Source organism: Malaya genurostris, chromosome 3 (genome assembly GCF_030247185.1).
Source record: "Malaya genurostris strain Urasoe2022 chromosome 3, Malgen_1.1, whole genome shotgun sequence".
NCBI classification, from domain to species: domain Eukaryota; kingdom Metazoa; phylum Arthropoda; class Insecta; order Diptera; family Culicidae; genus Malaya; species Malaya genurostris.
In genome coordinates this window covers 224,739,182-224,766,574 of record NC_080572.1, presented here as the reverse complement: position 1 = coordinate 224,766,574, position 27,393 = coordinate 224,739,182, and the positions used below count along the sequence as shown (strand labels likewise).

The window sequence follows — 27,393 nt, the reverse complement described above, 5'->3', positions numbered from 1 at the left end:
AAAAAAAAATACTGATAGCAATCGCCGCGACTTGAACCGAAAATCATTGGATCGCAAGTACGTCTGTTAATCGACTGAGCCACAGGAGCACGCATCTACTTGGCTGGTAAAAGGTGCATTCAAATTTATACAGTCGCACCAGCTAGCAGAAGGCAAGTCACAGTCGAATCCAGTAAAATTCAAGCTCATCTAACATTAAGTAATTACAAATGAGATTTTCCGTCATTTGACAAATTAGGTCTTTATGAATTACATCGTATGAGGGATTAAGTCACCTGTAAATTTCAAATTTTTTTGAAGTGTTGCTATTCAAATACTTACCATCTACAACCAAAAAACAACTACGGAAACGACGACGCACAATTAAACCAGCGGATAAGCGGAACAATGGGACCAGGGACTGTGATAAGAGTTAAGGAATCAGAATAATGATTTTTTTTGAATTGGTCGTATTGTTATTATTTTTAACATTAGATAATAATTATAATTTTCAAATAAAAAAGAAATTATATAAGTATGTACAGAAATTTACAAAGCGTTGTAGTAGAATTTTCATACATTTCACCTTTATTTCCCTTCATCGCTATAGTTTTTCCCTTTCTCGGGGTAACTGATTTGCATCCATACCTATACTATCATGGGGGAAAACAGTTAGTTTTGTTTTAGATTTCAATCTTTTCTTCTCTTATCTTGAATAAACGTTTTCACTTAAATTTTCCTGTTCTGATAGAGCGGTTTGCATACATACTTTCCTGTTTCCCTTTTTTGTTCGCTTCCATTTTTTTTCGGTTTTAGTAGTAAGCCGTCTTACGTCAACTGATTATTCTATGTGTGCGGGGGCATAGGAGGGAGGGGCAATTTATGTTTTCGTACGTTTATGCTGCGTGTATGAGAATTTTTCTGTGTTTCCGCGGTTGTTGGGTTAAATAGAGACATGTGAATGGAGGAGTATTTCCTAGGACTCGTAACGTCAATGATTATACACACAGGTTCGGTTTTGTGTTTTGAGTGAGAAACAATTTAGAGGCTTGTTAGGAATTTGAATACACTTGACATCATCTATGTTTTTTTTTTGTTTTATTTCATCATTTATTAAAAAATAACAGCTTAGGTACAGTTGACAATGTAATGATTCCACTTTAGTTTATATATAGCGCATGTTTTGTTTCTTTAATTATCGTTATCTTTACTTTATAGTTTGTATTAATGCTGATAAGATTCTATATGTGCTTTCTTTTGCTGTCTGACATCGAGATTTTGGACATTTTCTTTCATATAGATTAGCGTTTTTTTTCGTTTCATGTTTGAACGGTTAAATTTAGAATTTTTTACTACTTTGCTTCATATGTTTTAGTTTCAACAGCAGTTTTTAATGTTTTCAAAATGTTCAAAAGCTCACAAAACAAAACATTTTAACAAATGGTTGGTATGCCGAAATATAGAGTTACTCTAGTTTATTTTTTTTTTTCATCGTTTCAGTTAAGTTTGTTCTCCTGCTCTAGTTATCTCTCTTGCAAATAACTCACTTATTGAATATTATTCATCCTCCTAATAGTGTATTTTTAATGTTTTCAGTTATATTTCTCTTTCTGCTACATTATAATGCACGACTAGATAATACTGGAAATTAAATCCGTCACGAAATCATTTCTCTCAGTTTTCTTCATTCTGTTGCCTACTCGCGTAGCAACCCTATACGGAGTTTTGATTTGTTTCCTAAATTAAAAAAAATACAATCTTGCTCATGATTTTCCGGTTTACTTGTAATAATAACAGAAGCATTCTCCAGAAACAAGAAAAAGAAGAGAAATTGCGAGGAAAATCTATGTGTCATATTTTCTACATACCAGCGCTCAAAAAGTCATAAGTTTCGGTATATCCTTCGTCTTGTAATTTTGTTTCGCTAAGGCAATTCAATTGTTTTCTTCGCCACAAGGTGCTTGCTTTACAGTCTAATAAAGTATAACATTTACCAATTTGCTCGAAAAAGTTTAATGTACTGCTAAAAATGTTTTCTGGTGTATCATTTTCTTTTCTAAGGATTTTATTACTTGTTTTGATTAGGTACGTCTTTTTGCTTGCAATTTTACATTTATACAAGGATAATTTGAGTTCACCTGAAGTGAAGCAAGTGTTTCGGTTGCATTTTCAAGCTTCTGTTTGATGATGATTCTGATGATGATCATGATGATGACGATGATGATGAAGAGTAAAAAGAAGAAATCTCGTTGCAGTCGTTTCGGATCTTGCGCTCGAGTGTTTACTGTGGCACAACAGCGGGGAACTAGTCAATTTTTTTTCTTCTCGTTCCTACACAGATTCTGACTGCGCTGCACCGAGCACAGCATGACACAAGCGCTTTTTTTTCATTTAAATTTAGCACGAAAAATTACAACATCCGTTTTATTCTCATCAAAGCCGAACACAGATTTTATGAATGAATTTTATTTATAAAAAGAAAGGAATTAAAAGCACGGAGCCCCAGACTGCGGCCAAGGGGAACACATCGAGACCGTCGTCGGTTCGGTGGAATGAATCGAAACGGAAAAAAACGAATGTGGGCAATCGATGGAATAGGTGGGTGGTGGGGAACAGGATCGAGTACACGGCGAAGCGTTTTGCGTTTTCGTGACTCGTCACCCACTAGTCGCGCGCGACAAGCGGTGGTTGAGCAGCAGCAGTAATTGTAGCGCGAGAATTCGAAGAACATGGATAGTAGTTTTCAGACATGCGGCCTCTTATTGGAAATTTCCTCTAGGCGGCTGCGATCTGTCGTACCTGCAACGCACATATCCAGCATCCCGAACATCTTACCCAGAAGTAAAATTTAATGAATGAAAATGGCAGTCGTTTCCTGTTTTTGGAAGCCGTTCTATCTGGATTTGCTCTCTTTCGAAAGAGGAAATCTTCAAAGATAAATGTTCTACTTGAGATGAGATTTCCTTCTCCCTCTTTCTACGTGCCTTGTTTCGCCGCCGCCTGCATTCGATGCCCCTAGCGGCTTACAGAAAAACGATCGCTGGGACACCCGCACCGGAGCGCACCGAACAAAACCCTACTTGGCATGAAAAAAGAGACGACTTTCATGCTTTGATAAATTAGACAGGAAATACATTAAAACCGTACGATCGTGCACGCCTGAGAGCCGCCGCGCATCCAAAACCCAAAGGAAGAAGAAAAAACAAAAACCTGCTCGGAATGGGTGCCGCTGACAACACCGGGTCGGGCTCGGATCGGATCGTTCTTATGTTTTCAGGCGACCTTTGGAAATATTTTGCTGCCTTACTTTGGATTGAAGCAGAGAATCGAAAATTTGTTACCAAGGAAATATCGACATTTGTTGGATGAAGATCATGGTGATGATAATCGACATCAGGTTTTCTATTTTTTGGTATTTCCGTCCGAACCGGTAGAAAAAGATTGCAGCGTTTATTGGTGCAGTGAACGCTGGGAACGGTTTTAGTTAATTGTCCTATGACGGCTGGTGCTAAGACGTAATCAGTAATCCACTGATTTTCACAAAAATAATCTCCCGATAGCAATTCCCAATCTAGGAAGGTTCGGGTTCAGCGATTTCTTCCCTAACTTCCTGAGCTCCTCAGGGAAGTCATCTGGGGCCGTGCATATTTTTATTATATTTGAACGATTTTAATTATTCGTCGAAGCTCAATTTCATCAAGTGAACCCTGAAGACCTCACTTTCGTGCAATCACAGTTAGATGTATTATCTAACGGGAGCAACGTTACCATAATGATGCTGAATACCTCAAAACATCCCGTCATCACCTTCTCTCGCAAATCAATCACGATCACGTATGACAACACTATTTCAAAAGTGATTATGCGTTGTGCGCTCTAGTCCACTCAACTCTTTGGAGTAGCTTGGGCCTGATGTCTGCTGGAGAAGAAGTATTAAAATTACAGCTCCACTAAGGCTTTTCCGTTGCTTCTAAAAAACAAACATTTTTTCTTGAAGAAAAAAAAGGTTTATAAAATTAAATTTGGACGGTCTATGTAGACTATGAATTGAAGTTTGAATAGAGAGTACTCAAAACTCTGTGGTTTATCTTTGTATCAAATGTTACCCGAAACCTTTGACTTTCGATTAGTACTTTAAAAACTATAGAAAAAAATCTGAAATCGTACACTCTTACCAGCCGCTACCTAATTTTGGGTCGAAACTAACCCAAAATCGCACTTTAGTTTTCTCCGCAATTTTTAGGTAACTAGCGTCTTACCTAAATCAGATTAACGAGGGATAACCTCAATGTTCAGGTGAATGTAAGATTGAGCAAAATGTTGTCACGGCAACTTTGGCAATGCTCGTTATCTATTTTTTTACGATCAAGTCAAAGTTTGAGTAGATAACGATTCAGTTACTAATCATTATGATCCCAGGAAGAGTAATCGGTTGTTTACCCAAAATTTGGATAATTTCGGGTAGCTCATAGAAGAGCAACGTTACCATAATGATGCTGAATACCTCAAAACATCCCGTCATCACCTTCTCTCGCAAATCAATCACGATCACGTATGACAACACTATTTCAAAAGTGATTATGCGTTGTGCGCTCTAGTCCACTCAACTCTTTGGAGTAGCTTGGGCCTGATGTCTGCTGGAGAAGAAGTATTAAAATTACAGCTCCACTAAGGCTTTTCCGTTGCTTCTAAAAAACAGATATACAAACATTTTTTCTTGAAGAAAAAAAAGGTTTATAAAATTAAATTTGGACGGTCTATGTAGACTATGAATTGAAGTTTGAATAGAGAGTACTCAAAACTCTGTGGTTTTATGGTTCCGTGCATACGTCAACACACCACAAAAAATTGAAATTTACAGGTGACACAAAGCGTAGTTTGAAAAATGACTGAATTTTACTAGAATTATTAAAGTATGTGTCAAACTTGTTTTAGCATTAAAAAATATGTCAGAATGCATAACACTGCGTGGTTTTAATACTCGTCGCGACTCTCAAATTGTGAAAATTACCTCCACTTGATGTCCCCAAAACACTATCTGCTGAATTTTAGGTAAACCGACAAGTTATTGTGAGATAATCGATCCAAAAATCTCTCATTTTCGTGCAATAAACAAGATGAACCATGAAACGATTGCATTACTGATTGTTTTTTTAAGTTGCAATCAGCTGATTTTGAAGTTCTGATTGAGATCTCATCAAGATGGCGTCGTGACAGGAGGTCGGGTTTACACCATCAATTACACGCATTTCAATCGGAATGAAACAACTGCTTGCTGTCAAACGACGTTCATATCCTGTTCATTTTGTGAGGTTATTTCATATTCGTGTGAAAACTAATAAGCAAGTGACAGTTGCACCTTGTTTACTTTTTATCCTATTAATTACGAAGCGTTTTCCACGTTTACCACTCAATTCTTTGTATCAAATGTTACCCGAAACCTTTGACTTTCGATTAGTACTTTAAAAACTATAGAAAAAAATCTGAAATCGTACACTCTTACCAGCCGCTACCTAATTTTGGGTCGAAACTAACACAAAATCGCACTTTAGTTTTCTCCGCAATTTTCAGGTAACTAGCGTCTTACCTAAATCAGATTAACGAGGGATAACCTCAATGTTCAGGTGAATGTAAGATTGAGCAAAATGTTGTCACGGCAACTTTGGCAATGCTCGTTATCTATTTTTTTACGATCAAGTCAAAGTTTGAGTAGATAACGATTCAGTTACTAATCATTATGATCCCAGGAAGAGTAATCGGTTGTTTACCCAAAATTTGGATAATTTCGGGTAGCTCATAGAAGAGCTCGACAGTGAGCGATTTCTTCTCAAAAAAAACTGAAAAACTCGTTTTTTAATCTATGAATCGAAAAAGAAAGTAAACTATCATTCGATAAATAAACCGTGAACTGCCAAACGGTAAACGAAGCGCAGTTATTCACATACACGGCTAAAATTGATTTGGAACTTTCGACTTTAATTTGAGCTGTCATAAAATGGGTACTTTTGGACGTGGCACAAGCCATGAAATTCTACCCACTACAGTATTGCTGATCAATTCTTGAATCATTTTAGGAAGCAAAAGAACGCTTTTTCAAACATTCTTAGGAGAAGTGTGTGAGTTTTAACGATAATTCAATTTAGGACTCAATTATGTTTCGTTTTAGTTTCAGCTAAGCGAAACCTTGGTGTTACATTGTTCTTATGGAGCGTGACTTCCTGTTTCAACAGGTTTTCGGAGCGAATTCATATTGTACAGAATCATTGAATGGCTGGTGCAATGAGCCTACCGACAAGTCAGGACCCGAACATACGACAACTGGCTTGTAAGACTAGTACCCTATGCATTGGACCGCCAACCTGGGCTCTAGTTTCAGAAGTTTTTTTTCCAACCATTATTAAAGATTTAATTACATTTAGTGACTCTGTGCCGTCAAGGCTTGTTGACATTCAACACTGAGCAGGATGTGAAAATGTCCACGAGTTTGGCAATTTCTAGGCAATCCGAAAAATGTGCTATGTTTTATTTTTGAATCTTTTCAAAAATAGTAGCTTTTCTACCCATTTTTGTTTCGTTCCCACACATGAAATTGGTTAGTAAGACGCACATTGTGACAGATTATGCAGAAAAAGATTCCCAATAAATGAGTTTTCCCAGTTTTGTTGGTAATCGTTATAGCAATATACATACATGAGTACTTTATTTTTCAATCGCAAAATTACAGTCATTGAACCGACAGGTAGGTAGAGTGATGACAATTGTTCGTTTGGAAGACAAATTGTTGTCAGTATCGTTTCAAACGAGCAAACGACTTGTCAAAAACAACATGAAGCTTACGAAGCTGGCAACATTGTTGATTAAATGTTTTGACTTGTTGCTAACATACACGCTTAAACATAGTTACTCAAAAATGAGTAAGATCCTACTCATCTACAGAAAAAGTAGAACAACTCTAATTTAGAGTAACTCCGTAGTTACTCAAATTTGAGTTCTTCCACTGGAAACGATGTTTGGGTAAAATCTACTCATTTGCTGAGCAATACTTTATTTGTACATGTGCTAAAAATAGAGTAACTAGCACTCAAATTGTGAGTGAAATTTTATTTCACATCTACCAAATTTGCATAAAAATTGCTCTTTTTCTGAGTGTATTGTATTGAAATATTAAGTAATTGACACTCAATACTTAAAATAACACTACTGTATTTATTTATTATTCCGTTTACAATTGAAACGGAAATAATGTTGGAAATCGGTATAGCAATGCACATAAAAGGGTACTTTATTTCAATCGTGTAGGCAAAATTCCGTCATTGAACCGACAGGTAGGTAGAGTGATGACAATTCTCGGATAATTTTTCAAAAGGGCGTATAAGCAAGTGACAGTTTCTCTTTAATCACTCTCTCTTTCGATTATTGTGATGTGATTAAAAAGATTTTCTTTGATATCTCTATTCTGTTTGAAAGTCGAAAGTTTCGGGTATCATTTCATGCAAAGAGTTGGGTGATAAACGTGGAAACCGCTTGGTAATTAATAGAAGAGAAAGTAAACAAAGAGAAACTGTCACTTGCTTATACGACCTTTTGAAAAATTAACCGAAAATTGTTCGTTTGGAAGACAAATTGGTGTCAGTATTGTTCCAAACAAGCGAACGATTTGTCAAAAACAACACGAAACTTACGAAGCTGGCAACATTGTTGATTAAATGTTTTGACTTGTTGCCAACATACACGCTTAAACATAGTTACCTAAAATGAGTGAGATCCCACTCATCTACAGAAAAAGTGGAACAACTCTAATTTAGAATAACTCAAAATTGAGTTCTTCCACTGGAAACGATGTTTGGGTAAAATTTACTCATTTACTGAGCAATATTTTATTTGTACATGTGCTAAAAATAGAGTAACTAGCACGCAAATGTTGAGTTAAATTTTATTTCACATCTACCAAATTTCCATAAAAATTGCTCTTTTACTGAGTGTACTGTATTAAAATATTAAGTAATTGACACTCAATACTTAAAATAACACTACTGTGTTTATTTATTATTTCGTTTACAATTGATTTCTAACTTCGAGACATCACATCAAGTGGCGGTCGCTTGGAGTAGTGTGTCAATCGCACATTAACATACATGTTAGTAATGCTCAGGCGCCAATCAGACACTTATTCCTCATAAATGGCATTTGAGCATGTTCGGTTCCATTCTGAAGCACATTACGGAGCACTCCTGGACACAATATCTGCGTCGATTGCACAACCAAGAGCACAGTTTATAAAGTAGAACCTGTTGTTACAAATGGTTTTTACAACTTTAAGACTGATCTTGCGAATAGTAACATAGTAAGGAGTTCTTGCATTAAACTCAAATTTAGAGTAGGAGTTACTCAATATCATTCAATTTTTGACGTTTCCATGTATCACACCCGAGTTGGCGGTTCAATGCATAGGAGGCTGGTCTTACAAGCCAGTTGTCGTATGTTCGAACCCCGACCTGGAAGGATTCTTAGCGTCAGTAGGATCCATAGTACTAGCCATGCAATGATTCTGTACGCTAAGAATCGGCTGCGAAGTCTGTTGAAACAGAATGGCCAAATTTCACAAAAAGGAATGTAATGCCAAGACTTTGCTTTTATGTATCATTTGAAAATGAGTAACTAGTACTCAAACTCTGAGTAACTTTTTCTAAGCGTGTAACGAAAAAAAAGTCGATAAAACACTTTACTTTCGTGTATTTCTTGGGAAAGAATTTTCTCTTGCTCTGAAGTGAATCGAAACTGTCGGTGAAACTCTCAACGGAAGAGTACGTCGTCTCGTAAGAAGCGTGGTACAGAGATGCCAGATCTGCAAATTTATCTGTAAATCTGATTTGTCAGTCAACCTGTAGATTTCTCAAATATGCAGGGGACGTTTCCGCAAACAATTTTAAAATTTCACCGACTTTCCAAATCGCATCATTCTTTATTGAAAACTTGAGGTCCGCAGATTTTTTTCGACTTGTTCAACCCTGCCTCGAAATTTCACCTAACATCTCTGGTGCAGTATTTCGTGAGAAAGACAGAATTTTCATCCATAACTCGGTGACTCGCTGGTGCGCCACAACGAGGTTATCGCACTGGTATTCCAGTGAAAAGAAAGTCCATTGAACTGTAAACGAAAATTATCTGGCAATATAGCTTAGGTTGCTTGTACCATCAATCGGTGTCATATCAAGTGAGGTGACGCCAAACAGAAGTAGGGTAACAGAGGTATTTTGGCCACTTCATATATTTTGGCCCACCTAACAAACTATATGGATTCAATCGATCTTAGGTAACCCATGTTGCATCAGTTTGAAGCTAATCACATTAAATTACCTATTGCGGAAGGATTTTTCAAAGATAATAAAACATTTGGTGGATATTTTTACAAAGTGGGCTAAAATAAAATCGATCCTAAAGCGGGCCAAAATACCTCTGTTACCCTAATCGGTTTTTTGCGATCTCTTTGTAAAGAGTGTGAAATAAAATATCCCGGTTGATTCAAATACTTTCGTAATTCCTGTGCACGCGGGAAAGCTGATGAATTTCATCTAATTAGCATTACCCGAAAAATCTAGAAGAGCATCCTTCGAAGTAGGAAGTAGTGAAAGACGTATGTACGTTTGATGTGTGCTACAAATATGCACAACCAGTCATCGTATTCGGTGCCAATTGACCGCAAATTGTTGTTTTTGTGCTCGAGTCTCATCCACGCACGCTGCCGGCCGGCAGCTAAAATATTATCTGCTATTTATATTCGCTTGTAACCATACAGGTTATCACTGTCAAATAAATATTTCAAGTCCACTCGCCATGTGCCCGCGCGCGCGCGTACACAGTTCGGTACTTCCAGCTTGGGCGAGCGAGCGTCTGTCGGTCAAGCCCCTCATAGGGATTCCGCTGGCAGTGGCCTGGGTCTGATTGTTTGTTTGTCAGAGTTTGGTTGAAGCAGGAAGACGAAAGGGCAACCGCAAGGAATTTCGCGCATCAGTGAGCCCCTCGTCGATCATATACACACAGTTCAATTGACGAGTCTGGTTTGGGGCGTTAGTTTTCCAACGCTGTGGCAAATGCGCCACTTTAATCAGCACTTTTATCAATTTAAACAACAATGAACTGATTTGTTCATCAGCCAGTCAGCCAGCCAGCAGTATGTTCGTACCCGGGCTGTCATGGCAGAAAGTACATTCACACTCGCTGCCGTCGTTCGTAGTCGCGGTGTTTACCTGATTGGAAACGTGATGATTTTTGCATATTTTGCTTGCATTTAAGCGTTTTACACCAGTTTGAATAATCATGATAACAAGAAGTGAGCAACTTGTGGCGCATACATTTCGGTTTTACGCTCGGTTGTAGCCGGCGATTATTGCGCTGAGAAACTGCTACAAATGTGGCGCTAGTTCAGGTCCATCGAACCAAACGCCAATATCGAGAGTTAGTGGAACTGACCAGCTACTTTCTAGCAGTAGATAACTCAGCTAGCATAACACAAAGAAGTACCCCGCCGAACACTTGGTGATGGGAAACTACTGCAACGAGAAACCCTTCTCCGGGTCTGGTTTGTTTCAAAACTGTACCGTGGTTTTCGTTTTGTTCTTCTGTTTTGTTCATCACTGTCTGAAATACAATTAGCTCATACCGGATAATGCTGATTTGTTTTCATTCTTGTTTCCTTTTTTTCTGTTGCTTCCTGCACTGTAAATATTTACACAGAAGAAAAACTATACAATTTCAGACATACATTCGCGCATGTACACTCTCAGCTCATACACACAGACACACTCATCACACAAATACACACACACAGCCACACATCGCATCGTGTTGATCGCACTGACTTTGAACGCCTCCAAAATATATTACATTCATTTTCAATGGTTCTTTCGCGTATATTTAAATATAAATATGCTTTATGATTTTCCTCATTTCTGCTTCTTCAGCTGATTGTTAATATATACATTTCGTACGACTGCATTCATTTCATACAATTTAAGAAAATAATTCCCTCTGGTTTTTGCTTCCTGAAAGTCTCTACATTAAATTAATTATTTGGATAAATATGTATAGATATCTACAAGATCTCTCTCTCTCTCTCTCTCTCTCTCTTTCTTTCTCTCTGATCCAGTTTGCGTTCGTTCGCCCCTGCCTAACTTCCGCGTAGGTCGCCTACGAGTGGTTTCTTCGTATCGTCCGAGAGCAACGAATTTCACTTGTACACAACTTCCTGTGCGCGGAATTTGGTTTTTCTTTTCGGTATTTTCGAAATACCGAGAAAACGGTTGTGTTGCCGTAAATCTCGCCGTACCTTCGCTCGCTCGCTGACAACAAAACCAAAGGTAGCAAATAAAATACTCTTGAACAAAACGTGATAATTCAAGTGTTTCTTGATTAACCATCTGGAAAATGTCGGTCCTATCTTATACCCTAGTTTTTGTAGACGACCCTACTGTTTCCGGTCACTCCGGAACCACCATTCGTAAACTGTCACCATTCGCTCGCTCCCTTTCTCGCGTGTTCTTGCTTATCGGGCAAACTTCCGCTTCCTGTAAGGAAAGCGTTCGCGTGCGCCTTCAAAATTTAAAAAAAAAATGAACCTCTCCAGAAAATTGAGAGGTTCCCACCTTAAACATTACACAGTTAGAATAAATTAGCTTTTGTTTCGACCGTTCTAATGCATCGTTTTTTTCTTCTTTTTCTTCTTCGCTCTTGCTCCTGCTTCTGTCTCTCTTTCTATCTCTTTAATAAACGTAGTTTTATGTAACGAAACTCCGGCAGTGGCATGCAAACAATTTTAGCTGAACATTGATTGATTATATGACCCTAGCTAATTGTTGTGTCCATCTGAATCTTCCGCATATTTTCATCCTGCCGGGGATGTCCTGTTGGCGATAATCGTTACGTTCAGGCGAGTGATTTGCCGACATTAAAGGGCATTTTTTTGCTTGCTTGATTGCATAACACGAAAATAATTATTATTTATATCAAAAAAACATAACTCAATAATAGTCTGCAGTCTTTGGTTAAATTATAATTAAAAAACATTTACGCGCCCTCTTCAAATTCTCGGTTTTCTGTTTCACTCTGTACTTTCCTTTTCTTTTCGTTTTCCTTTCTTTTCGTTTTTTTTTCAGAACGCGTGCGTGTTGTTGTCTGTTGCCCCGCGCCGGAGTTTATTATTACTTCTACACACTATTGTTTACCGTTGGACGCCGGATGCGATGGTGATCTCTGCCAGCGGGCGTAGTTTCTCGAACATAACAACAGAGTTCCACGGGAGACGCTGATCGGTAGTGCTACCGGCCAGCGTCGTCTCCGGGACCGCCCGCTTACAGATACAGCATATATCAGTATTCTGGACTGGAGTCGAGCAGGCGTTTTTCGGGTGTAAGATCGCTATGATGATGATGATGGTGACTGTTGTTGTGGTGGTGGTGGTGGTGGTGATGATGGTGTCCCTTTCCGAACGGGCTGGTACTGTTGACGGCGGAAAACTTGCTGCTGATCGTGTTGCCGTGCGAATGGTGATCCACGTTTCCGTTGCCACCTTGGCCACCTCCGATGAGACCGTTGCCACCGCCACCGCGGCTACCGCCGGTAAGTATGCTACCGGTGATACTGCTACCGTTCTGTGTTTGACAGCGGCAACCGTGTCGGGAATGTTTAGCGTAGCATTTTGCACACAGGGCAACGCAACCTCGCATCGGCCAGTAGCACCAGAGACAGGGCAGTGCCAAGGACAGTGCTCCCAGGCAACCCCAGCGTGCGGTTCGTTTGTGTGGTAAGCAGGAACAGGGATCGGATATTGTGTCGTTTTCCCGTTCCAGCTCGGGATCCTTTGCACAGTGATAGTAGAGGGCTTTGACACAGCACAAGCAAGACGCGTAATCGATGATGGTCTCCGCACTGCAAAGACAGGTATTATCGCATAGCCATCGCGAGGGAAGCTGCCGGGGCCGTTGGCATCCCTCACAGCGACATTTTTTACACTGCGGACAGGTGACGGAGTTAAGTAGATCACCGTGCGATGGGTGCAGATCGATGTCAAGCTCGTGTAGGCCTGCTGTCGGTGGGTCTTTGCTGAATGCATTCGATACTGGTTGTTTGGTAATTGGCAATGCTGACTGTATCGTTGGTGACCCACCGGCCGACAGTGGTGTACCCGTGGCCGAAGTCGTTGTTGTCCTCGTCGTCGTCGTCGTCGTCGACGTTGCAGTCGTTTGTCCCAGTGGTAATTGATTTGGCCTAGTGTTGATAGAATTATTGTTAAAATTCCTACTGCTGCCATGCAGCGTCGTGGTCGTCGCCGTGGACCCGATTGGCTTACCAAGTGTCGACACCGTTGTACTATTGCTACTACTGTTAGCGCTAGGTGAATGTAACCGATTATTCGTATGCGATACTGATAGTTGTCGATGCTGTTCTGGGATGTTGGCGGGGTGAAGCACCACCGGGGACGTCGCCGTCCCGGGGGTCGTCGCGGGTCCAACGGCATTTGGCTGATGTCGCTGATGGTTCGATGCAGGCGAGAGTCTACTAAACGGTGTATCGACATACTCGTTAGTGAGCCTTTCGTTCTCTGGTCTAGGTGCAGCCAGGGTGACCGGGGATGTAGCAGACGTTGTCGTGGTATTCGACGCAGTCGTATCTATGCTAGGACCTAAAATGCTCGGTATCGAGATTGATGGTAAAGCTGCCGGTGGACGTCGTCGCGAGAAGGTACTTGCTGGCTGTGCTACACTATTACTATTGGTATTACTGCTAGGAAGATGATGGTGGGTCGTAGGCTGATGATGATGATTATGACTGTTGCTTCGGCTGAGGGGCGTCAGCGGTACAATCTGTGGGGCTGGTGGCAACGGCGGTGGAATTGATGAACTAATATTGCTACTAATGTTACGTGCAGGGGAACTGGACGAGCTTAGATTCCTAGGTTTTGGTGACAGTTGCGGTACGTTGTTGAGACTTCGATTCGTAGTCGTACTGATCGTCGTAGTATTAGCGTTGTTACTAGCTGTAGACTGATTGTTGTTGTTGTTGGCAGCGACTGTGGCGCTCATTATGGTCGGCTCGGGAGCCCGGGGACGATGAACACGGGGCAGAGATTTAGGGGGCCGAGGAGGCGCCAAAGGATCGCCGCCATTTCTGCGATCCATGTAGCTCGATACACTAACGGCTTCGAAGCGTCTTCTTCAGCCGTGGTCCACCAAGATCCGTCATCGTTTTAATCGCCTTCTGCAAAAGAACGAGAAAAGAAAGCGGTCGTTAGTCGTCGTTTGTTGAAACATCGCGCTCCGATAACGGTACGGGCGCGCAACATTTTTTTTCTTCTGTCGAATATTTATAGAATCAGAGACAAATAAACAGAGACAAAATCGATTACTGATATCACCACAGCCCGGTGGTCAGCGTGATTTGTGCACTTCGCTATTGGCTTTCATTCACCATCGGTTGACCCCCCGCGGATTGGCGATCACCGAATAGAAATCTTTAACTAGTATACATACATACATACATACATACTCTACAATCGACTACGTCGTTTGATTTTCCTTGTACCTTTTGGAACGGCATGTCGATCACCGACACGGACGGCAGCTGGAATCGAACTGAACCGATGAGGTAATCCTCAGCGTAAACCGTTCATTTCATGTTTCTCGTTTGTTTTGTTAGAAATTTTGTTTACATACACTCCCAATCGGAATGAATCGTCGATGTGTCAATGGACGGAGCCGGGGTGAAACTCGGGGTCTAGCGTGAAGGTGAAGGCAAGCCAGTGAGAAAGAGGGAAAACAAATAATTCTACGAATGTTCAGAATTTTATTCGGGGCTGCTAATTCTTTGGATTGCTCTTTTTTTATTTGGTTCGACCGTTCGTACCGGAATGGAATGTTGACTGTCCGGTCAACGCGGCGCGTTGTGTGTAAATTATGAGTGTCTGTGTGTTTGTGTGCGCAACAGTGTCAGACTCAGCCCCGACGAGTTTGGTTGATTATTATACACGCTGGCGTCAGGGACATTATCGACTCGCGGTGAGTGCCGGTTCAGGTTTTTCGGCAATTTCAACAATTGGTCAACAGGTTTGACTGACTTTCAGTCATACACCATTACGTCCCCACAATTCATTCTCGCGATTCCGCAGTCACACTGAAGGCGATCGACTGCCGGCAATCCATCCGGTGGACAATGAATAGGTGAATAGGACGACTGATCCACTTTCGCTCGATGTGACACACATTGCCGGTTCAAACATGTGCCCCATGTGTTTACGAGCGATCTCAACTCTTCCGGATAGGTTGGAAATTGCAAAGAACACAAAAACAATCGCGCTAGTGCTGAAAATGCTAGTGGGAATTTGCTCTCGCTCGTGGCCCTGCCATCCATCCTGTCACAATAATATCCTGACAGTCTGCTGATTGGCAACCGTCAGCAAGCGACGCGTTTCAGATTTTTCGGGTGATATCTGCATGTCTGTGTTCCACGCAAACTGAACAGCGATGAGCCGCAGCCGTGCGTGTTCGGATTGTCCACGCGCGCTCGCGGGTTGGATAAAAATTGTCCATCAGTAAATAAAACCGCGGCGTCGCCATAGTGTTCCGCAGCCACGCTATATGGTATGCGTTTCAGTGTCTGGGTTGTTCATAAATATTATATTTGAGCCGGCCTAGCCGGTCTCATGGATGGTTCCAGCCGCCGGTCGAGAGAGAATACCTACACGCTCAAGGAAGCTCTAAAAATACTTCACGGGGAAGAAAATCGCTTTATCGCACCATTTTTCGGTAGAATTTGCCGCTCAACGCGCGCTTGGGGATATATATGCTGGATGTCGGGCAGGTTTAGTCAGTTGTAGTTGCCTTCATAACTTGGTGTTCAATCTTCAAAATTTCTTGGATCGAGTAATTTAAATTTCTTCTACTACAGACTTTTAAATGATGATTCACTATATGACGGAAACGGAAAATAAATAAATTACAAATGTAAATACCGTAATCGTTAGTGCTCTTTAAAATAAAACAACAACCAAGTTTCGACGCAACACAAAAAAAGTCCTGCACTCCGGTATAATAATTCAAAGCATCAACAACAATCGGAATTCGTATCTTTTTCGCTTGATGCCAAAGCTAGCCCAGTTCCCACGCCAACTGCTGTTGAACTGTCTGTTTGAAGCCCGTTTCGAACCGCTGTTGGGCAGAAATTCGAGTCAGTTTCGAAGCTGGAGCCATATTATGAAACTTGAAACGAACGGTTTTTTTTCTGTATGACCGCTTGTACGAAAATGTCGATTCGACTTGCTTTACATGATGCCACTTTTCTTATTCTTATATCGGGCTAAGTGCCGGACCCAACTCAGGCTGTTTGTTTGATGACACTACCCTTAGTCCTGCTTCCAGGTTTATCCAGTGAAAACGACATTAAAGAAATCTGAAAGCACTTTCTTTAGTCTTCATCATTTTATATAATCGAATCAAATTAAAATGTTCGGAAGATCGCTAAACACTGATGTCACATTGGATCGTAGTCACTCTTGGAAACTTGCAGTAAATTAACTTTATTTACGATCGCATTCGAATTTGTTTACAAAGTCAAATTACCGGAAAGGATCCATTTTTCTACGAAGCATATTGAAAAAGTAAGGGAGAATTATAATTATATTAAAAAAGTGCAAAATGTTTTGCAAATAGCAATAATTGGAAGGGCGCTGGTTACAAAACAGTTGTTGCATGTTCGAGTCCCGACCTTGGAAGGACGCTTAGTGTCAATAGGATTGCAGTACTAGAGCCATGCAATGTTTTCGTACACTATGAATCGACTGCGACGTCTGTTGAAAAAGATGGTAAAATTCCACAAAAGGAATGTAATACCAAGACTTTGCTCTCTTAAGTAGAACTGCTAAGTCGCGCTAGCAGTTAAACATGAAGTGCTAATGCACTGACGAGTCGAAAATGGGAAATGTAAACACATTTCCGGATTCACGGTGCAAAAAAAAAACGACAAAATCGAGCACTCAATTTTCTTGAAGATGGATAGAAAAATGTTCGCAAACTTAGCTTCAAATGAAACTTTTTTTAAGCCCATAAATTGCTTAAATTAAATTAAATTTCATTTTGATTCAATTTTGATGAATGAGTATAAAGTAATTTATACAGTGTGTTTATGAAACTAGATCTTTTAGCGCATCCATCACATAGTTGCCATTAATTTCAAAGCATTCTCCGTTACTCTCGACTAGCTTCTTTACTCCTTTTTGCATAGAAGCTATGTGCCAGCGAAAGGAACCGTTATAAAGTTCTCTGCCATTCTCTATTTTTTTTTCAATAGAAACTATATTTAAATAAATGGAATAAAAGTCGTTATTGGGGTTCCGAAGGTAGGGACTCTACGCGGACACCATCAGTGAATCTTCCCTTCGCTCAGTAGGTCAATAAACCCTGAGCATAATTCTCGATAAATTGGCTGAAGCAGCTGACGATCCTTCTGTACGCCAAAATATTATTACATCGCAAATTTTGCCAGTTTGCAGGAGTAACTATAATCGCAGATATTGTTTATTGCACGCACAGATAGGCAAATGACTACTGAATCAAAATAATACCTGACAAAGCTGCCCGAGTGGTGCATAAGTTTGAATGATTTTTTCTCGATTTTGAAATTAAAGTGAACCACCCTTACTTTTCGAATATCCTCTGGTAGATTGGGAACAGCCAGAAATACTAAAAAAAAGCAACTTTTGGTACTTGACTTTCATCCTCTTTTACTTAAACAAAACACCGCAAATATATCGATTAAATCAATTGAGTTTTAGGATTATTTAAAACAAAACTTCGTTCAAGATGATTTTTGACTGTATTAATCGAAAACAGAATTTGGTTATCAAAAATCTAAGCCTGTTTACTATTCACTATATCGAAATTTCAACTTAGCGATACTATCTTTCATCATATCTCATACCCACATAGTTCGAAAAACCCTGTGATTTTACATCATATAAGATGCACATTTAATATATTGTTAAAAATATCATGACATGAAATTCATTGAAATAAGAAAAAGAAAAGGTACTGACCACCGCGACTTGAACCGAGAATCATTGGGCCACCAAGTACGTCCGTTAATCGACTGAGCCACAGAAGCACACATCTGCTTAGCTGGTAAATGTTGCAAATATATTCATGCAGGCACACTTGATAGCCAAATGCAAATTACAGACGAAGCCAATAAAATTCATGCTAATCCAACATTAAGTCATTACAAATGTTTTTTTTTTTCAATTGCTTCGTATCAGGGATTAGGTCACCAGAAAAATTCTATTTTTTTTTGTGCCATGCTAAGTCGCACTAGCAGTTTAACTATAACTGCTTACATACGGAATAGCTGAAGATAAAACCTAACATTTGAGTAAAATTGGACATGAGCACCTACAACCAATTTTGGTGTTTATTTTTAACCCTTAAATTACCACAATCCATAAGCCGAAATTCGATTCGTCCGAGAACGTCAGTACCAACTTTGCACTTGGGAACAATATTTTTTTAACATTTTGATTTATAGCAGCGGTGCGAAAAAAAGGGAAAACTCTTCTTAAATTGTTAACAAATTGAAAACGTTGTGTTACTTTATACCCAAAAAAACATTCTAATTTTTATTCAAATTTGAAAAAAAATTTGAGACAGAATACTATAGTGATACATATCATAATATAAGTCATATGAAAAATGAAAAATCCACATCCATTTAAACAGGTTTTATGATTTTATTTGCTTTTTTTTAAATTTTTTAATGGATTTGTTTTTCGATTCTTTACTTTTGTCCTTCTCTTAAAGAGAGGGCATGGAATTGAACTGAACCCGACTTTATATCCGCGGCCCGGATGGTCGAGTGTCATATACCATTCTACTCAGTTCTTCGAGAGTACAAAATGTTTGTCAGTGTGTGTGTGTGTGTGTGTGTGTGTGTGTGTGTGTGTGTGTGTGTGTGTGTGTGTGTGTGTGTGTGTGTGTGTGTGTGTGTGTGTGTGTGTGTGTGTGTGTGTGTGTGTGTGTGTGTGTGTGTGTGTGTGTGTGTGTGTGTGTGTGTGTGTGTGTGTGTGTGTGTGTGTGTGTGTGTGTGTGTGTGTGTGTGTGTGTGTGTGTGTGGGTGGGTGCGTGTAAGACAACACGATTTCGGATTCAGTTTGTTAGAACTGAATCCTGAAATTAAATTCCGAACCTGAATTAAAGAACTGAATTCAGTTTCAAAATCTAGTTGCAGAATCGAAATTCCGAATTCAAATCCAGCATGCAGGCTCTGAATTCAGGTAGTAAATTCTGAAATTGACTTTAGGAATTAAGGTAGCGCTTCGCTGTGGTCACGGGAGTTCACTGCCTATCCCGGGGTTTCATGCACTTTACCCAAAATTGTGAGAAAACGGGAAAAAAAACGGAAATTCCAAGAACATACGATTCAAGATAAATAATTTTTCTATCGATTCGTATATAAATTGTGCCTGATAAACGTTTTTATCGAAAGATTTCGTGCGAGTTATAAAAATAAATGAGTTTTTCCTTATTTTTTCGCACGCACACAATGTCCACGCATGCATTGGGGTGTGCAAAATGTCACATGCGGTAGACGCCAACAACATTTCTTTTGTTTTCGTTGTTTGTTCTCTCTGCGTAAACGTTGAATATAGATGAGTAGAAAATGTGAGTAACTGTTCCTACTTTGTAAAATAATGTCTATTCATGTTTCAGGTGAACCAGAAATCAGTAATGATTTTCATCGCTACTAGCTTTGACGCTTTGTTGAAAACGTAGCACATCCCTACATATGCGAGTCGTTTATAGCGAGAAAAGGAAAAAAGAAAACAAAATGTTTAACAAAACTCGCACGAAATCTCGCGAAAGAAAAGCTTTCTAACTAATATTTTTCGCCAAATGCATAGTAAAATCATTTACCTACAATCGTATGTTTTTGATTTTTCGTGAATCGGCTCAGTATTGAAGAAATTTGCAATTTAGGGTGAAATTTCGGTGCAAAGCAAGAGGAAGCAGTGAGTTGTCTCGCTTCGACCTGACCACGGCGAAGCGCTACCTTAAATTCTTAAACTGAATTCAGGCAAATTAATTCTGAAATTCAATTTTGGATTAAATTCTAAAACTGAATTCAGGAAGTAAATTCAGAAATTGAATTCACGAATTGCATCATGGCTCAGAAGTCAGTCCCAAAATGTTGGTTCGGTTTTCAGATCTGAAATTTTGTGTCAGACTCCAGGTCTAGAATATATGTTTTGAATTTTGTTCCAGAATTAAGAAGTTTGATTCCTGAATTTTTCGAACTTAAATTAAGCCACTAAATTCAGTTCCAAAATGTAGCTTAGAAACAAGTTCCATAAATCTAGTTCCAGGATCTAGAATTAGGATTTAGTTCCAGAGTCTTGGTTTTGACTTTTGAACCTGTATCCTGCAAATTGAATTCTGAAACTAAATTCCATTTAAGTTCAGAGTTTAGGTTCTGAATTCAGTTCCACTTATTCAGTTTTAGAATACAGTTCTAGAATCCAATCCAAATGAGATTTTACACCACGCATTTGCTTTTATCTTCAGTATGAATATGGCAATTAACTATGGCATGAATTAGTTATGAATTTTTTTGAGCACAGTAATTGTCTATTGATTTTCTACAATTCTGACTTTTTAAGAAACTAGGCACTATGCTAGAATACAACCTATCCTTTATAGTAAATCGAAGGAGCTGCAAGAAATACCCAAATTGTCTTGATGTTCTTGTTTTTTTTTGTTTCGATTATAGAGGTTTTAACCATTATGTCATTCGCCTCTTCGAGCCAGAAAAAGTTTCTGACTCATTTGGAGGGTTGGGAATCGAACCTAGGCAGGTTGCGTGAAAGGCACCGACTTACCCATCACGCTATACCCGTCCCCCATCTTGATATTCTATTTTCAATGAGAAGTGTGACCGCATCCGCCATACTGTCCAGATACAGCACCTTCGGATTTCGACCGGTTCCGACAACTGACACATGACTTTGTGGGACAACGGTTACTTTCACACGAAGCATTGAAACATCGATTCGTGGATTGACTCTAATTTTTTTTTACCTTTCTTATGAAGAAAGGCTATTCAAACACCGAAACCGGCATAGTGTCCGAATTAGTTAGTTGAGTTTTTTGTTTTGAAAATGGTATCACACAACTACTCGATTAAATGAGCTTAAAACTTACTTGTTGACTCAGTATTAGTACTAACTTTTGAAACTGTTACAGGTTTATTGCAACAAATTTATTACCATAAATCATTACTCAAAAACAACGCATATTTTATATCCAACAACATTTCCGGAATTTTATATTTTGTGATATCTTTTGGACTTTTTTACAGATGTTCTAGGTTTCGGATTACGAGGTGGCATGAAAATTCTCGATGTCGTCCAACGTGATGTTCCAAACTTTGGGAGAAGTAATTGAAGCACTTTGAGTTCACCCAGCAAAATGTTTATTGTTCTAATTTGTCCATTCTAGATTTGTGATCGATGCGTTCCATTGGCGGCGAACGATCCCTAGGTGCTTTCACGCTTCCATCCGCCCCACTTTCTTAACAATTAAAATTTTGTCAGCTAGTGGCTAGTTATCCACTCGAACAAGAAAGTAAGCTCTCCCTTTTGATTTGTATTATTACCTCCATTAGCACTTTCTCGTGTCACGCGCTATACGAGAGAGAGACAGAGAGTGAGAGAAGAACACTGGAAGCTGGAGCCGAAGAAGTCGGAGCACGTGCGCGACCGTTCAATTGCGATTCCATCCAGGCAGCAACCGCGTGGAGCATGGCATGGCTTTGTGGTGTGGGCGTTGAAGTGTATTCGTCAAATGCTGACTTGGGTTGCTATTGAGCCCACGCAGTTGAGTTTATTTGTCGCCACTCACCGACATAACCGAGTGACAGTGAGAGAGAGAGAGACAGAGAGACAGAACCAGAGTAGGATGTAAAACCAGGCAGTAGAATCATTGCGCTGGGACGCGTCACAGTCAAAAGAAAAGCCAAAATGGACGCGCGTGGGCAGATAAATAGAGTCAGCGTGTTTTTGTCCTCCTTCGAGGGACCGGCAGCCGGCTGGTGAGACCGAGCCGGCTAAGGTCACCATCAGGCGGCGGTGGAAAGAATGGATGTACTTGGCAATCGCCTTCGCATCTCGACGTCAGTTCGGTTGCCCAGGTGCGTATGAACGTGTGGTTTGGGCGGCACATGTCTCTCTCTCTCGTAACAAATGCGCTGTCCGTCTGTTACGAGTGACTTTTGTTTGTATCGGGCCAATTTTTGGATATCGAAATCGGTTTGATCTGGGAGGCATGGATGCTGCGGAAAAAGGGGGAAAGGTGGTGGTCTCAAGAGAGAAGATTGCAGCAAGCAACAACGTTCGCACCGTTTCTGTTTTATTTTTGGTGCTAACGAAGTGTAAATGGTTTCTTTTGATGGAGGCAGAATTAGCTTTTTCGGGTTTGTGTCAAAATGAACGAAGAAAAAACAAAATAGCTCATTGACGTAGGTTGGGGTAATTCACCGGCTCCCGTTGACCATTCCAACCACCACAACATGGCTGGCCGGCAGACAAACCCGGCACAGGTGTGGTGTTCTCTGGGTGCTATTTTTAGCGGCACTTATTTGCAAAAATAGCTTTAACACGAACAAAGTGCACCGTTGGAGAGTTTTTTTTATAATGAATGTTCATTCTAAAATAGATTCGACTGTCGGGAATTCGGAAAATCATTCCGCATGTTGACGTCTATCGGTTTACATAGCACTGTCCAGCCATGCAAGCGTCACAGCGTGTGCTCTTCGCGGTATGTTTAACAAATGGTGTCTTATTTTCAGCGCTTTCCTCAATATCCTCAAGTCCCACCCCTCGGTTGAAAACCGTGGTCAACCCGAACAAATGTTCGTCGTATCAAGATAAATGAAAACAAAAAAAAAAACAAAACAAGCTATTCTCGATCACGTCGCCATCAACCAAGAGACAGGCACAGCGCAGGAAGCAGAAAATATTCATTCATTCATTCATGCAAAAAAGATCCTCTCCCGCACGCGCCCAAATCCGTGATCCGAGGTGCGCCTGCGTTCAACCATCGGCAATATCACAGACGACGGGGAAGAGGCAAAAAAAACAACTTCAACAACAACAACAAGCAATAGTCTGTGCGCTGAGGTGAAACTATGTAAATTAATATTATAGTTTTATTTTACTTCATTAAAGCGACACACCAACGAATGGAAAATGTTGGCTCCGTGATGCCCGCGGACACCACACTGACTGCCCGGGACGGACTGATGGGACAGGTTTCCAATCCACTAACGAGAACTGGTTTCCAATCATAATTTCGTCTTCGACGACGTTCATAATTTCAAACCACAACCGCAACGGTCGAGATGATAACGATGACGACGACGACGACGACGGCGGCGGCAGTGGCGACTACAACTTCGAACCCGGACAAGACCTGGCCACAGTCCGTCAACGGGCCGACGATCGGTTCTCGGCATGTGTGCGCGCGTTTGAATGTCTGCATTGTAGACGTCGTCGTCGTCGTCGTCGTCGTCGTCGTCGTCTTCGTTGTCACCTCCGTCACTGCCTACTCGCTGCTGGAATGGCACCCAACCCAATGAAGAGCAGTCATTTAGCTCGTAATTTTCTTATTGAGGTGGCGTCAGTAATATTTCATGTATATTTAATTTGCTCGCCAGTTTGCGACTGACTCGGATGTTGCTGTTTGATTGGATCTTCAGGTTTTGCTGAGTGATTATCTACGACCTAGGATCAACTAGATTACAGAAACTGCTAATCAGCGCGAGGTGCTTGGCGGTACCAAATTCATTAAATTAAAGGTTTCTGTACGGTACAGACAGGGAGGCTCGTAATACGGTATGCAAATTTCATAATTATGTTGGATTATTGAAATCTGTTGATTTGAAAGATGAGGAAGTTTTATGCCTACCGGAGAGAGAGAGAGAATGCTGGTAGCTTTTTTCGCTCAAATAAATAAATTAAAGAATGTAAGCATTCCCTGGGAAAGTTTAAATTATACAGTCTTAAAATTTATTTTCGAACCAAATTCGTGATTCTCTAAAATATTTTTTTAGGCAAAACTGACTCATATCTTTAGTCAAAAACATCAACAGAACGAGAAGTCATTGACAAAAGTCCGGAAGTGGAGTCTGTCACATGTAAAGAGTTGCGCAACCTGTAGTGTATTAGCAATCTTCGAGCGTGGAGGTATCAACGGATGAATCCAATTCATGATTTAGATCCGTATCATTTGATCTATTTATTTTCCAGGAGTACATAGAGATTGTCGAACTACTCAAGACCTGGTTGCCTAGAAGTTAACAACTGTCAACACCCAAGGTAAGTGAAATTTTCCGAAGATCAATCTTATAGAAAAAAAACTACCTTATGTGAGCTTAGCGCAAAATAGTTTCATAATCAAATATTCATTTAGTCATATGAAAAAGGGGATTCAAATATTCTTTTTAGTACATGTTTAATTATTTTTTAATCATGGTACCGGCAACGGATTTTTATTCGTGTATGTTTAGGAATGGAATTTGTCACACAATAAATCTGCGTATGTTGCTAGATCTTTTTGACGTTCATCGAATCGTCCAGTGTATAATCGTTAGAGAAAAGATAACTAGATCTTTAAAAAATGGTTCTGCAGAAGACATTTTTTTGTAGGGCGATTTTATAAGTATACTTGATCCACGTGCTTGAACTAACTCGTCAAACTAAAGTCCCCGGTCAGTCAAAGAAAATGCTTTCTTTTCAAATTTCGATTTTATTCATAAATGTATTCTTGTTGAAGAGCAATACAATCGTTCCAACATTGCAATACATCTTTTATACCTCGATCTCTCCTCAGCCTAAAAAAAACTTAAACTTCAGTCTCAGCGATGACCACATCATTCGATGCAAATCTCTTTTCAACAAGCTACTTTGTCGAATCTGAGGATGAAAGGTAATAGCTGGGGACTTATTCTGGCGAATGTGGTGGGTGCGGCATTTAAACATCATTGCGGTAAATTTCGAATATTTTTTTCATATTCAAGTGCAAATGCAAATTTGTGAATACACATTCTTTTGATATCTGTTCGACGTCTTGGAAACAGTGTATAAAGGATTGTAAAAGTCAAGCGACGACATGAGCAATCGAAGCACATGATTTGTGTCAATTTAAAGTTAAGTTAAACACACGCATCGGTAATTCATGCAGCAAAAAATTCAGGCTAAATTGAATTAAGAAAATATATGATAAAGACCGCAGTGCAAAAGCAATCTTGTATCATCTGGTTCAATCAGACGCCAATCTTGGGATGAGAAAAAGTTCGACAGAAATCAAATTACTTTGTTACCGACCGGATCCATGGATCCTAATTTCACCGTTGCAATCCAAAATAGAAATTTACAATGTCGATACAATGATGTTCTGTCATAGAGAAAAGACATCTATGTAGAGATTTCCGATTGTGTGTAAGAAATTTAACGTTTGTTTGGCAAAATTGTCACCAAGTAGCAATTCGCCTACAGAGGGCGCTTTGAGCAGCCCAGCAATCGCTTGTGGGTTCTTTCGCTCGAGCTGGCATACAATCGTAATTCGTAAAGTGTGCTAAATCGCTCGCAACGGCGATCTTCAACTAATTTTTCACTGCTTTACGCAGTTTTATCTAGGTTTCTACTAGCTTGAATGTCTGATCTCTGTGGTTCAATGTAGCAATTCAGCAAGAACTGTAATTCAATGTAGCAGTACAGCAATAATTTACGATAAATTATAACAATAAACTCAAATATTTTACATTGTGCATAAAGTAAAAGACAAGAAGCATTGTTTTTTTTTCACCTGTGTTATTCTTAAGGTTATGCAAGCAAAGCCTTGGTATTACATTCCTGTAGTGGAATTTGACCTTCTGTTTCAACAGACTTCGCAGCCGATTCAGAGTGTACAGAACCATTGCATGGCTGGTGCTACGATTCTACTGACACTCGCTCGAACATACGACAACTGGTTTGTAAGACCAGTGCCCTATGCATTGAACCGCTAACCCGGGATTAAAGGTTATGCAAACTAATGCTGAATTAGTAAATTGTTCCGAAATACAACGCACAACGAAAATAATATGAAACGTCAAAATAAAAAAAAAATCAAAAGCAGTCGCTGTGCACTTAGAACAAACCAGTTGCAAGTAAAACCAAAATTCTAGATGACTCTCAAATAGAGAAAACTTTGTGTCAGCTGAGTGGCGTGGTAGTTCAACATGAACTGATATGGCACTGATGAGTCGAAGATGAAACGTAAAAGCAAACAAAAATTTAAATTTTGACTTCCCAAGCAATCGAAAGTTCACGGAATCCGGAAAACCCCAGTTTCTTGCTGCTTAAAAGTATACACAAGATTTTTCACAACTTGAAAGTAAAGAACAAGTTCCGAGTGAACTTTCTCGTTGCTTAAAAGTACACTCGGAATTATTTGATAATTTGAAATTAAAGAACAAGTCCTGAGGTGACTTTATCGTTACTTAAAAAAGAAACTTTAGCAGCTTGAAAGTGTAGAACAAGTTCCGTGCGAGTTTTCTCGTTACTTAAAAAACACGTGGAACTTTTGGCCAGTTGAAAGTTCCGAGCAAACTTTATTGTTGCTTAAAGCTCACATGGAATTTTCGGCAAAACAAGCTTTTTTGTTCCTTAAAAAACACGTGAAATTAACTTCCTTAAAAAACACGTGAAATTATCGGCACTTAAAAACACAGAACAAGCTCCGAGCCAATTCTTTCGTTCGTTAAAAGTAAACGTGAAATTTTTGATAACTTGACAGTACAGAAAAAGTTCCGGACGAACTTTCTCGCTGTTTAAAAATCTTCATGTGTAATTTTCGGCAACTTGAAAGGGGGCTGTCCATAAAAGACGTCACACTTTTTTGACGATTTTTTACTCCCCCTCCCCCCTTCGTCACAAATTGTCACATAAGCAAAGAACCCCCCTCCCCCCTATGTCACATGTCACGAATTCAAAATAAACAAAATTCATCTCAATACATTCTCAATATGTATGACAAACCATACAAATATGAGGGAAAATCGATTTATTACATGCTGTCATTAGATTAAAAAATATCCCTAAAACTACAAAATCATCGGAATTATTTTATTAATATCAATTATATAAATTAACAAAAGTATTTGGTTGGAATTGATGAAACATTTAAATCATATTTTTTATTCCTCCTAAGGGTACACAGATATATTATTGTTTTAGGTAAAGAATAATATTTCCTTAGTGTAGCGTACAGGGCTGAGAAAATAAAGACCAAAACCTCATCAAAACGAGATCACTGACGGAGAATCTTTTCATTATCAGTT

General features: G+C 39.7%; 1 protein-coding gene across 1 annotated transcript in view; it reads right to left on the bottom strand.

Annotated features, from left to right (window-relative positions):
• Window positions 1–544: 544 nt before the first annotated feature.
• LOC131438552 (protein sprouty) overlaps window positions 545–27,393 on the bottom strand; it is a 63,755-nt gene continuing 36,906 nt past the window's right edge. Inside the window, exon 2 of the mRNA XM_058608652.1 lies at window positions 545–14,232. Within this exon, the coding sequence (XP_058464635.1) occupies window positions 12,345–14,153 (1,809 nt within the window). The 5' untranslated portion in view covers window positions 14,154–14,232 and the 3' untranslated portion in view covers window positions 545–12,344. The remainder of the gene's footprint in view (window positions 14,233–27,393) is intronic.